General features: G+C 51.2%; 1 protein-coding gene across 1 annotated transcript in view; it reads left to right on the top strand.

Moving 5' to 3' along the window:
• ITGA2 (integrin subunit alpha 2) overlaps positions 1 to 12706 on the top strand; it is a 227931-nt gene that overhangs the window by 106234 nt on the left and 108991 nt on the right. The window contains exon 3 of the mRNA XM_075326643.1: positions 3062 to 3168. Coding sequence (XP_075182758.1) covers positions 3062 to 3168 — 107 coding nt within the window. The remainder of the gene's footprint in view (positions 1 to 3061; positions 3169 to 12706) is intronic.

Below are 12706 nucleotides of genomic sequence, written 5' to 3'. Positions count from 1 at the left end.
TTCTCTTCAAATTTGGCAAATGCTACATACAGATTCTCATCCATGTGATCCTTGCCAAAAAACTCCACAGCGCATATGCCTCAAGAGTCGAAGACATACCGTATATTGTCTTGGATCATTATGGCTCATGGACGTTGGCCAACAAGGTAGACATATCTTAAAGGGAATCTGCCAGTAGGATCAACCCTCCTAAGCCATTATATGGGCATGTAGGTCATAGAAAGTAGAATAATAAGATCCTTTAATGTCCATGTTCCAATGTCTTATTCTGGAAAAATCCATATTTTCTTAATATGCAAGTGAACTGCTAAGATCTATGGGTTGGACACTGATCTGCCTGAGAATCTTCCTCCAGAGCTTATTTTAAATACAATGGGGTGTTACCAATGCAAGACATGTAATGGCTGACAGTCTGCTCTTGTGATTGCACTGCAGAGCTTTGTGTGATAACTCTGTGATTACACAGCTGATATTTGACTCATAACAAACACATCTGCAGCTGCATATTTCCTCTCATAATGCTGTCAGCTCTGATACTGAGCTGTACCTTATTGCAACTAACATAGTACAGCAGAGATGAAATTTGTCTAATTACAAACACATCTGCAGCTGCAGTTTTCCCTCTGATAATGCTATCAGTTCTGATGCAGAGCTGTACCTGATTACAACTAACACATTACAGCAGATCTGAGTTTTGTTTCATTACAAACACATCTGCCGCTGCAATTTTTCTCTCATAACGCTGTCAGCTTTGATGCAGAGCTTGTGCCTGATTACAACTAACACAGTACAGAAGTGTTGAGCTTTGTCTCATTACAAACACATTTTCTCTTGCAGCTTTCCTCATATCGTGCTGTCAGCTGTTATACTGCCCCTTCCCCCACACTGGCTGCCCGTGAGATAGATGCCTACAGCAATTTCAGAGGACAACTGCAGCTGCAAATGTGTTTGTAATGAAGAAAATGTCAGCTCTATTCAAAAACATCTGTACATAATTCAGAAAATCCCAAGGTCACCCTATCTCAGAGCAGTCTCTATTGGCCGCCACTGATAAGTGATGGATAGTAAGACATAGGGCCAAAATGACATTCATGTAGCATAGTCAGACAGGTGGAGTTCGCTGAGTACAGTGGACAAGCAGAAGGACAGGGCTGGCAGCAGACAAGAAACTAGGTAATGAAACAAACCGGTTTGCTAACTGAAAACAACTCTGAAGAATTCCTTTATAGAGACAGGATAAAAGGAACCTTATTGAGAATGAAATAGTTGTTCTCGTCTTCTGGACTGAATGTGCATCACTGCCCAAACTCCTGGCTTTCTGCATTCAGGTTGTGCTGTGTTCCTCCTTGCTTAAAATCTCAGAACAGAGCACTGACGCTCCACTGGCATGAACTGTGCGCTCCCGATGCTGCTGTTGCAAAGTAGTGTAGAGGGCACCACAGATATATTAGTGGGATCTAGACCAATTACATACTGGTACCGGTATCCCTGATGCCGCTGTATGAGACAGCTTTGCCTCTTCAGTTTCATTGCAGCTGACTGAATCAGCTAACAGTCCTCTACAACTAACTGGCCAGAAAACAATCAGTGCTTACAAGCTCTATGGGAAAGAAATCTGTAACCAAGTACGGTGTGATTATCTGAAGCCGCATAGATTAATGAGAACTGCAATCCCTTTAGTTAAGCCACTTGAAAAGCAATAGGCAACCGTGCCTTCTAAGTGGCTAGCTAAGGTAAGGGGCTCCTTCTAATAGCCCACTGACCCCATGATGTGTTTTCATAGTAACCAGGTATTGCACAGAGTTTTGCTCAAAATTCGCTGCTTGCATCAGACACTGTTCACACTACATATTCTGACACTCCACACTATGGTTTCTCTGGTGTTTCTGAGTTACACAGGGAGGCTCATTTGTCGAGCAGCTGTGTGATCATTAGTGGTCACTCAGGCTAGCAAGAGTTAAACTCTGCTAGCCTGCTGTGTACCTCGGAGATCACATGTTGTTGAAAACCTATCACAGTTGCTCCTCACCTTTTTAAGATGGTGGAATCTGTCTTCCCACACTGACTATAGTCTTATACGACAACGGCCTCTGTGCTGTTGTGTTCCAGTCCTGCGGATGATTGTGTTGCTTTGTGCTTGGTGTTGTTGTGGAGAAACCTGTTGTCTTGTTTCATCCTTGCTCTTATTTTCCTCCTATGCCATTATTGTCTTGTAACTCTGTGTGAGCATGCTATGAGATAGAGTTTTGGTTTCCCCTGTTTGTCTCTGTTGTTATCACATTCCTGTCCTCCCTGGCGATTGGGGGAGGGGGGTATAAGATCAGGGCTGGTCAGGAACAGGGCTAGGGTGGCCCGTCAGATATCCTCCCCTTAAGAGTAAACTCTGAGATAAGGGATAACTAGGGGACCCCTAGTCTGAGACCAATCTAGGAGCCTCTGTCCCATGCACTCTCCCCATTTACCGTGACACCGGGTGCCCAATAATTGCCGCCATGACTGCCATCTAAGTACGTCTACTATAGGGTCTAATAGGATGTCTACCAAGATTATGATGATACACATAATACACTGCAATATCAAAGTATTACAGTGTATTATATATGTTCAGGCTGAACCAGATTCATGCCCCCTAGTGGGACTAAATAAAAAAAGGAATATAATATAATGTTAACAATTAAAAAATGACCTTTTTTCAGCTCATATATTGTTAAAAATATATAAAAGAAGGAAACCCCCAAAACGTATTTGGTATTGTCACATCCATAGATACCTTTGCTGAAGTATAAAAATGTCATCCAATCTATAAAGTGAGCATCATGAAAGGAACACTGCCAGAATTAAAGTTTTTTTCCTTTATTTCTAAAAATTGAATAAAAAGCACATAAAACAGTAAATGTATCCCAAAATCGAAGTAATAAAATATCGACTCGTCTCTCAATAAATACCACTCCAGTCAGCTATTGGAATTTGACAATAAAAGAGATTTTTTTTATCATTATTTCACAGTACCTTTTTTTAATCGTTTATTACTTTTAAAACAAGCATATGTAATTTTCTGTAGGTTATTGGTGAGTTCTCCTTGGAGCGGATATCCCAAGAACAGGATGGGAGATGTCTATAAATGTAATCTGAACTCACAAGCAAAGTGTGAAAGAATGAACCTGCCAAGTAAGTGCTGATCACTATAATACAAAATCATTTTACCTAATAAATCTAAATATTATTTAGTTTTTAATTTTTAAATTTAAAGGGAACCTATAATGTAAAAAAGCTATTAACCTGCGGGTATGAGGTTACTCTGGAGGTTAATAGTGTTCCAAAGCCGCACTGCCATCACACTGAAAATCCGGCTACTGAGAGAAAAGGAACTGTTTTTCTCCCTGCAGCCTCCAGTTTTTAGCCACGGAGACGCGGATGGCACGGCTTCAATCAACGCTTACTAAACAGGCTGTAACCGCACCTTGGCACTAACTGACAGCCGACTCTACACTGCATCAGTGCTGAACCAGCTGTCAGTCAGTGCCAGGGAATGGTTACAGCTGCCGCTCACTATGACTGAAGCTGCGACTCTATGACTGAAAACCATACGCTGTCGGGGAGGCTCTCAGTTTGGTGGCCGTGCAGCTTTAGAGCTCTACTAACCTGCAGATTAACCCCATACCTGCAGGTTAATAGCATTTTGTGACTTAACAGGTTCCCTTTAAGGGTAAAGCACAGTTGTGATGTCAGGTGACTTTTCAGAATAAGCTGTTGTGTGTATGCACATGATGGCTGATACCATTTCTGACCAGTATAAGACTTTAAGGCTGGAAACATACTTATGCGTGTAAAATCGGTCCGAATTGCATGAAAAAAAGTCGGCCGATTTTAGTTCACGTTATGATCAGTATGCTATGCAACTGCAATGCGATCTTCTGAATTTTATCATCATAGCAGTGCGCGTGTAATGCGTGTTTGATGCGTATGGGATGCATTTTTCCAAATAAACATTTAAATAAATTAAATCATTTAGACATGTGTAACGCTCATGTAAATGATCTAGCCCCCACGTGGCTCAATGGAACAGTAGCTATTTTTGATCTCACAGCTAAACTGCATGCTGCTAAACATTGTTCCATTATCCTTTATTGATAAAATATATTTATCATGTCTTCACATTTGACATTAAATACAACAGAGAATGCATGTGAACGTTGTGGAGCGTGTGTGTTTCTTTATTTTACACGCTTCCATAGAGAATCTTTGCAGAGACTCGCGCGATAAACTCTCCAAATCGCAGCATACTGCCATTTTTTTCTCAGTCCGATTTGGACTGAGAAAAAAATCGCAGATGGGAGCTGCATCATTGATTAACATGTGTCCGAGTGCAATGCGAGAATTACTTGCATTGCACTCGTCCGAGAAAATCGCAAGTGAGAAGCCGGCCTAATGGGAACCTGTCACCAGATTTGGCAACTTTAAGCTGTGGCCACCACCAGTGAGCTTTTATACACACCATTCCAGAATACTGTATAAGAGCCCAAGCCACTCTTAAGAATGTAAAAAAAGACATTTATTCTATTCTCTTAGGGGGCTGTCTGGTCCGATGAGTGTCACTGCTCTCCGATCTGGCGCCTCCTCTCTGCTACGATGGCCGTCCTCCTTCTTCGCAGGCCCATGTGGATGACACGTCCTGCATCATACACCAAGGCTGGCATTGTGGTCCTGCCCAGGCGCACTTTGATTTGCCCTGCTGAGGGCAGATAAAAGTATTGTAGTGCACATGCTCGGGCAGTCTCTTACCTTTCCTCACACCTGCGCATTACTAACTTTGATCTGCCTTCAGCATGGAAGATCAAAGCGCGCCTGCGCAGGACCACAATGTCAGCCTGTGTGTATGTTGTAGGATGCGTCAAGCACATGAGCCTGCGAAGAAGGAGCATGGATATCGCAGCAGAGAGGAGGCGCCAGAGTGGAGACCAGCGACACCCATCGGACCAGACCGCCCCCTAGATGAGTATTGTAAAATTGTTTTTTATGTTATACAGAATGGCTTGGGCTCTTATATACAGTATTCCGGAATGCGGCATATAAGAGCTTACAGTAGGTACCCGCAGCCTATAGGGGCCAAATCTGGTGACAGGTTCTCTTTAACTCTGAATATTTATTCCGTTTTCACCTCTCCTGGTGCAGTCTCTAATTTCTTCTTTGATCCTTGGTCCCGTTTAGGTAAACAATAATAAGATTTGTAATCTGATACTTCAGTGAGATGGCAGTGCATCTTGTCATGAATAAGACCGTTTTGACCAGTTTTTAAAGTAAACGATTAGTTCTGGAGGCAGAGGGCGCAGACAAAATGTTTTTTAATTAAAGAATGATGCATACTTATCTGGTCAGATATATTCCAACGCTTATTATGTTGATGTCGCGGGCGGAGGAGGGGACACAGCGCTCTCCCACTGCTCGGGTCCAGCTGCCGCTGCTACTGCGGCCGCTGCTGCTGCTCAGTGGTGGCTCGAGCGGTGGGCCGGATCCCGGGGACTCGAGCGGCGCTCCTCGCCCGTGAGTGAAAAGGGGGATGATTGGTTGTGGGGGTTTGGATTATGGATATTTGGATTTTGTCCGTGACGCCACCCACGGTTGTGGTGATCTTGGTGACACCACCGCTGCTCTGGACGGGGATCCCGGGAGCGGTGACAGGGAGCAGCTGAGTTGTTAGTTCTCCCCTCCGTGGGTAGGGGGTTTGGTTGTCCCGGGGCCCGGTGATGGGGTAGGGATGGATGATGGCAGGCGGGTTGCGGGGCCTGGTGAGGTGCAGGGTCGCGGGGGCAGCGCTGTGCCGCACGGCACGGTGGTACTCACTCAGCCTGAGACGACGACACAGTTCTCGGTAAAACACACGGCTGGAAAGACGGGTCCCACGGACGGCTGCTGTTGCTTTTCCCCGGCAGGTTGACGGTAACTGCCTTTCCCTGCACCTAAGTACGGTAAACGGTTCCAATGGGTTCCCACCGGCAACCCGCTCCCCGGCTTGGATATGGGCCGGAGGAGCCCCTTTTGCCCACAGGCGCTGGCCCTGAGAAACGGTTGCCTTGACGGTGGCGGTGTCTCTCTCACTGGGTTGGACTGTTGCCTTCTGTCGGGACTTGACTGTTTGGAAACCCAGGAGGTCCCCTTCACTAACGGATTCGGCAAATTCACGGCGACTCCTAGCCTTGCCGGGGTCCGAAAAGCCCCTGCCAATGGTGCTGGCTTCTCCTTGTGTACCGGTCTGGTACCGCCGGGCCACCGCCCGTCCATGGTCCTTACGGTAAACTCCGATAGGCCACTCCTGCAGACGGTCGCCACCGTCTGCCAGCCTTGCTGCTCCGTCCGGGCCACACACCCGGACTAACTTCAGATCGCTCAACTACCACTTTGCTCCTCACACTTGCTCCTCCACAACTAATCTGACTGTTGTTCCCTCCTCCAGGACTGTGAACTCCTTGGTGGGTGGAGACCAACCGCCTGGCTCCACCCCCTGGTGTGGACATCAGCCCCTGAAGGAAGGCAACAAGGGTTTTGTGTTCTGGCTTTGATGTGCCTAACCGGGGTGTAGGGTGTGGTGGTGTAATTACCTGTGGCCCCTGGCTTGTCCAGGGCGCCACATTCCCCCTTAGCAAAATGCAGACCATCCGGGGGCTGCCCGTCTATCACCGGTTTTATTTTCACCAACTGAAAAAGATATAAATAACGGTAACAGACATACAATTAAAATAACATCTTCCCACATCGGGAGGTACTCTTACTTAAACGTTGCAACGGTAAATGGTTACGGCTTCCGCTCTCTCCCACCCAAGCAACCTGGCCCTGATGCTGCCCCTAAGCAAACAGGCAGCACCCCTTGACCCCCAGTCCTGCACAAATTGCCCGAGCGGGTTCTGTCCTTTTCAAGGGACCCACGTCCATGGGGAGACCCTGAAACCCCCAGAGGATTACCACCGGTTCCAGTGATGGCTGGGCCCCAGCCTACTCCACTGCGGGCCCTTCCTCCAATCTGCCTCTCCGGAGGCGGCAACGGTGGGAGCTGTAACAACATAATTATTTACAGGCCACAAGTTTGTGGTTGCCTTGCAAGTTCTCAGGCATGTTCATAGTAGTTTCTATGTAAAACTGTAGACGGTCCCCATGGGGACAACGGTGCCGGCAACAACCGGTTTTAATCAGCAGCTGACAATCAGATGAATTTTCGGTATATTATGCACTTATCATTTAAAACTTCTCAAACTTTAAAACACACACATGTTCCCCCCCCTCTAAATAGTGGTTTCCCGGTACCTAAGTGGGGGTCTACCTAGGTTGGGACGAGTGGACCTCCGGGGTCCGGTGTTAGTGGTGACAGGCAGCAGGGGAGAGGGAACAATCAGTTCCTCTTCCCTGTTATCGTGTGGGGCAGGCGGAGGCATAGGGGAGCTGGGCACAGGTTCATCCCTGGGCACTGGCACTGGCTCACGGTTGACCGCTTCCATCACTTCCTCATCCACGGGTTGTGGGAACAGTATCACTGGAAGAATCACCGCGCCGTTCTGTGTAGGCCAGTCCGCCGGGAGTCACCCATCACGGTGTGGATTACTTCCTTCGCCTTCTCCGCCGGTGTAGGAACCGGAACCTCAGCCGCTGCCCTCAATGCTGGTGGGCACCTCTTTAGATGGTCCCGGGAAACCGTGGCCAAAGTGCCCCCTTGGTCACGACTGATCTGGTAGGCCTTCCCATCTTCCCATCCTGTGGGCTGTATGACATATGGAGTTTGTTCCCATTGATCATCCAGCTTGTGGGTCCTTCTCTTCCGCTTTAGCACTACATCTCCAGGCTGGAAAGGGCCAGCAGACGCCTTCTGGTTGAAGCGCTGCTCCTGTTGCTCCCGACTCCGACTCAAGTTCTTCTCAACATATTCCTGAATCTGTCGGTATTGCACCCTCCGCCGAGTTTCCCATTCAGCTGTTGAAGGGAGTGCCTCCGGGGCTTCCAATCCCATGTCCAGATCCACCGGTAGCCGGCCGGGGCGAGCTCTCATCAGGTATGCTGGAGTGCATTTCGTTGAGCTGGAAGGGATATTGTTGTACATATCGACCAAGTCAGGTAGCTTCTCCGGCCACAGGTTCCACTCTTCTAGCGGCAACGTCTTGAGGAGGCCCAGGACCAGGTGGTTCATCTTTTCACACATGCCGTTGGTTTGGGCATGGTAAGGTGTGGTCCGGATCTTCTTGCAGCCATACAACTGACAAAATTCATGGAACACCTCAGCCTCAAATGCTGGGCCTTGGTCGGTAAGCACCTTCTCAGGGTATCCATGTGGTCGGCAGAAATAAGCCTGGAACGCTCTAGCGGCGGTACGGCCAGTTAGGTCTTTGACTGGGACAACCACCATGAACCTTGAATAGTGGTCTACCATGGTTAGAGTGTAGGTGTTCCCACTTCGGCTGGGGGTGAGCTTTACATGGTCCAGGGCGACCAGCTCCAGCGGTTGATGTGTAACGATCGGGTGTAGGGGTGCCTTCTGGCTGGCCTCGTCCTTCCTTCTCAGCGTGCAAGGGCCACACTCTCGGCACCAGGCCTCTACCGATTCCCGTATTCCACTCCAATAGAACCGCTCTCTCAACAGCATCTCCAGTTTCTTCCATCCGAAGTGCCCAGCACCATAATGGTACGCTTGTAGAACGGTGGGTACGTTAACTTGGGGAATCACCAACTGGCAGATTTTCTCATGAGTCTTCGGGTTGATCAGCTCACGGTACAACTTTCCCTGGTGTAGGTACAGCCGGGTCCGTTCTCGCCACAGGCGTTGGGCTTCAGCCGGGGCGGCAGGGTCTATCCCAGCAGCGCCTTGCTCCACCAAGATCTTGACTAGGCGGACAGTGGGCGCCAGATCTTGAGCTTCCTGCCACTCCTGACTGGGCAGCGTGTCCAGGTTCACCCGTTGTTGGTAGACATGCATCTTCTCAGTTGGCGGCTGGTGAAATGCAGGCAACTCAATCTCTTCGAGGTCGTCATCCTCGCACCCTCCTTCCGACAGGTGGGGCATCCGAGAGAGTGCATCAGCATTAACGTTGGCACGGCCGGCCCTGTATTTGATGGTGAAATCATAGTTGGCTAGCCTGGCCACCCACCGCTGTTCCAATGCGCCCAACTTGGCTGTGTCCAGGTGGGTCAGCGGATTGTTGTCCGTGAAAGCAGTGAATTTTGCTGCTGCCAGGTAATGGCGGAACCGCTCGGTGATAGCCCACACCAGCGCCAGGAGCTCAAGCTTGAAAGAGCTCAGGGTTCCTTTCAGTCGGTCGGAGCTTTCGGCTAGCATAAGCAATCACTTTTTCCTTCCCGTCCTGGACCTGGGATAGGACTGCCCCCAAGCCCACATTGCTGGCATCAGTGTAGAGGATGAATGGGCGGCTGTAATCAGGGTACGCTAGGATCTCCTCTCCGGTCAAGGCCGCTTTCAGCTGGCGGAAGGATTCCTCATGCCTCTCTTCCCACACCAGTGGGGCTCCGAGGGGTCTACCACCTTTGGTCTGTCCCACGAGGAGGTCTTGCATGGGGGCAGCCATCTTCGTGTACCCCTTAATGAAGCGACGGTAGTACCCCACCAGGCCCAGAAACTGCCTTTCTTTCCTCACTGTGGTCGGTCTCGGCTAGTCTTGGATGGCAGTGATCTTCTCGGGGTCGGGGGAAACACCTTCTGCACCCACCACATGCCCTAGGTACTGCACTCTGGGTTTCAGCAGATGACACTTGGAGGGCTTCAACTTCATCCCGTATTTGGCAAGGGACGCGAACACCTCGGCTAGGTGCTCCAGGTGGGCTTCATATGTCTGTGAGTACACAATCACATCATCCAGGTACAACAGGACGGTCTTGAAATTTAAATGCCACAGACAGCATTCCATCAGCCGTTGGAAGGTTCCAGGGGCGTTGCACAGCCCGAACGGCATACTGTTGAATTCACAGAGCCCCATTGGGGTGGTGAAGGCAGTTTTCTCCCGGTCTTCGGGTGCCACGGCCACTTGCCAGTACCCGCTGGTGAGGTCAAGGGTAGAGAAGTAGTTTGCGGTTCTCAGTGCGGCCAAGGACTCTTCAATACGGGGCAGTGGGTAAGCATCTTTATGCGTGATCTGGTTAATCTTCCAGTAATCCACACACATCCGCATGGTGCCGTCCTTCTTCTTAACCAGTACCAACGGGGTGGCTCAGGGACTACAGCTATCCCTGATAACCCCTGCCTCCCTCATGTTCTTCAACATGTCCTTGTGTAGTGTGCAGGGGGAATAGGCCTGTACCTCTCTTTGATAGGGGGGTGTTCACCGGTGGGGATATGGTGTTGGACCCCTTTAATCTGCCCAAAGTCTAGGGGATGTTTGCTAAAAACTCGCTCATACTCCCGTACCACCCGGTAGACCCCTTCTTTGTGGTGTGCAGGGGTATCGTCAGTGCCTACGTGTAACTGGCGGTGCCACTCATCTAACTCACCTTGCGGCGGTTGAGTGCCGGCAGGAGGGGGTGAGGTTGGGGGAACTGCCTCGCGGATGGTGTGGGGGTCCAGAGTGAGCAACTTGGCAAGTGTAGCGTACCGGGGAAGCCTGACTTCTTCATCCCCACAGTTCAGCACCCTCACAGGCACTCTCCCCTTCTTTACATCTACCACCCCCCGGGCGGCCATTACTGTGGGCCAGTGTTCGGAGGGCATGGGCTCTATCATGGCAGGGTAGTCACGCCCCTGGGGCCCTACTGCTGCCCTACACCAAATCATCATCTCGCTCCTGGGAGGCACAATCAAAGGGGCCACATCCATCACTCTCACCCCACCAATCTCTCCTGTCGAGTTCACATGTTGGCGGTACATCAAGGCTCGGATCTCAGGCTGCACAGCTCTCTGTCGGTTCCCGGCCGCCGTGGCGGCCAGCTGCTGCAGTAGGGTCAGCACATTACTCATACAGTGCTCCATCACATTGGTTCCTAGCACTATCTTCGGGTTATGATCACTGGGTTCATTCATTATCACAATCATACCCTGGTGTTGCAGTTCAGCTCACCCCACGGTCTTGGCCACTTGTTTGTACCCCACTTGGGTCAATGGGAGTCCATCGGCAGCAATCAGTGTTATACTGGCATCTGGGGGAGCCAGCTCCTCTGTTCCCCAATACCGTTGATACAATGTGTATGGTATGGTGGTTACCTGTGATCCAGTGTCCATTAGAGCCATCACCGGTATGCCGTCTACAGCCACGGGGATTATGGGTCGGGCCCCGATGTACCGGTCCCGCCAGTCTGGGGGGCCATGGGGTTCTACTCCTGAGGATTGGCCCGTGGCCCCAGGGGTTGCTCGTTTAACGGACACCGTCGGGAGTAGTGGCCGGGTTTGCTGCACCTCTAACAGATTGGGGGTCCATACCGTGAGTCAATGGCTCTTCTCCGCTGCATCCAGGGGACGTCCTCAGGGCTGTCGGCGAGCTGCATCTTCACCGGAGCCTGGGATCTGGTTGGAGGCTGGAGTGCGGCGAGGATCTTGGCGAGGTCTCCATCCATGCGGCGGACCTGGGTAGCCAGTTCTTCCATCGTTCCACTTGGGGCTGCAGGCCCTGGAGGTGTTGTTAGGGTAGGGGTCACCACAACAGGAGCAGTCTCAACCGGCCATGGGGCGGGCTCATGAGGTTCAGATGCAGGGGGCTGCGGAGCTTTGATGGCCCGTTCCTTTAACACGGCAAAGTCCACATCAGGATGCTCTTGGGCCCACAGCCGGAGTTGTTTGCGGTCCTCCGAGGACCTCATCCCCTGCACAAACTGCTCACTTAACATCTTGTTACTGTCCACACTGTTGATGGTATCCACCCGCTTCAGTGTGCGGAGTGCGGTTTGCAGGCGCAGGGCATAGTCCCGAATGCTATCTGCGGGCCGTTGTCGGCATTGATAGAACTGCATCCGCAACTCGGCTTCAGTACGGGTCTCAAAGGCAGCCTGTAACTTTTCAAAGATGGTGGCTACAGAGGACCGGTCCCCCTCGGCCCAGGTCTCCGCCTCTTGCTCAGCTGCGCCGGTTAGCTGCCCCAGCACTAGCGCTGCACGTTGCTTATCAGTCAGGGGGTACAGCTCCAGTAGCGGACTAAGTTTCTTTCGGAAAACCTGCAAAGCATCAGGTTTCCCATCGTACTGCGGTAGCCAGGCAGCTCCGGGCACATAGGGCAAAGAGAACGGCATCACCTGAGCGAGAGCCAGGGCCGCGGCGCCCCCCGCCAGCGCGGCCGGGACCTGGGCAGGCCCGTTCCCATCTGCGGGTGCTCCCACGGCTGCGTCCGCTGCTCCGCCAGCGGCTCCGTCGGGCGCAGACATCTTGTTTCCGTCCCCCTTAGCCTCTTTCCGGCTCCTCCTCTCCAGGGGCGGGGTTTTGGCCTTCGCGCCTCCACTACTCGAGGAGACGCTCGAGCGGGAACTTTTCGCGCCAAAGATGGCGGCTTCTGAAATTTTTCGGCCGGACACCTCCGGCGGTAACAAGGCGCACCTCTACCAGACGGCAGAGCGGTAAGATCCTGTTCGTGACGCCAAGTTGTCGCGGGCGGAGGAGGGGATGCTGCGCTCTCCCACTGCTCGGGTCCGGCTGCCGCTGCTACTGTGGCCGCTGCTGCTGCTTGGTGGTGGCTCGAGCGGTGGCCCGGATCCCGGGGACTCGAGCGGCGCTCCTCGCCCGTGCGTGAAAAGGGGG

The sequence above is a fragment of the Anomaloglossus baeobatrachus genome, chromosome 1 (genome assembly GCF_048569485.1).
Source record: "Anomaloglossus baeobatrachus isolate aAnoBae1 chromosome 1, aAnoBae1.hap1, whole genome shotgun sequence".
Lineage (NCBI taxonomy): Eukaryota > Metazoa > Chordata > Amphibia > Anura > Aromobatidae > Anomaloglossus > Anomaloglossus baeobatrachus.
Note: the sequence above shows the minus strand (reverse complement) of the source record. Positions and strands in the feature narration are given on the sequence as shown.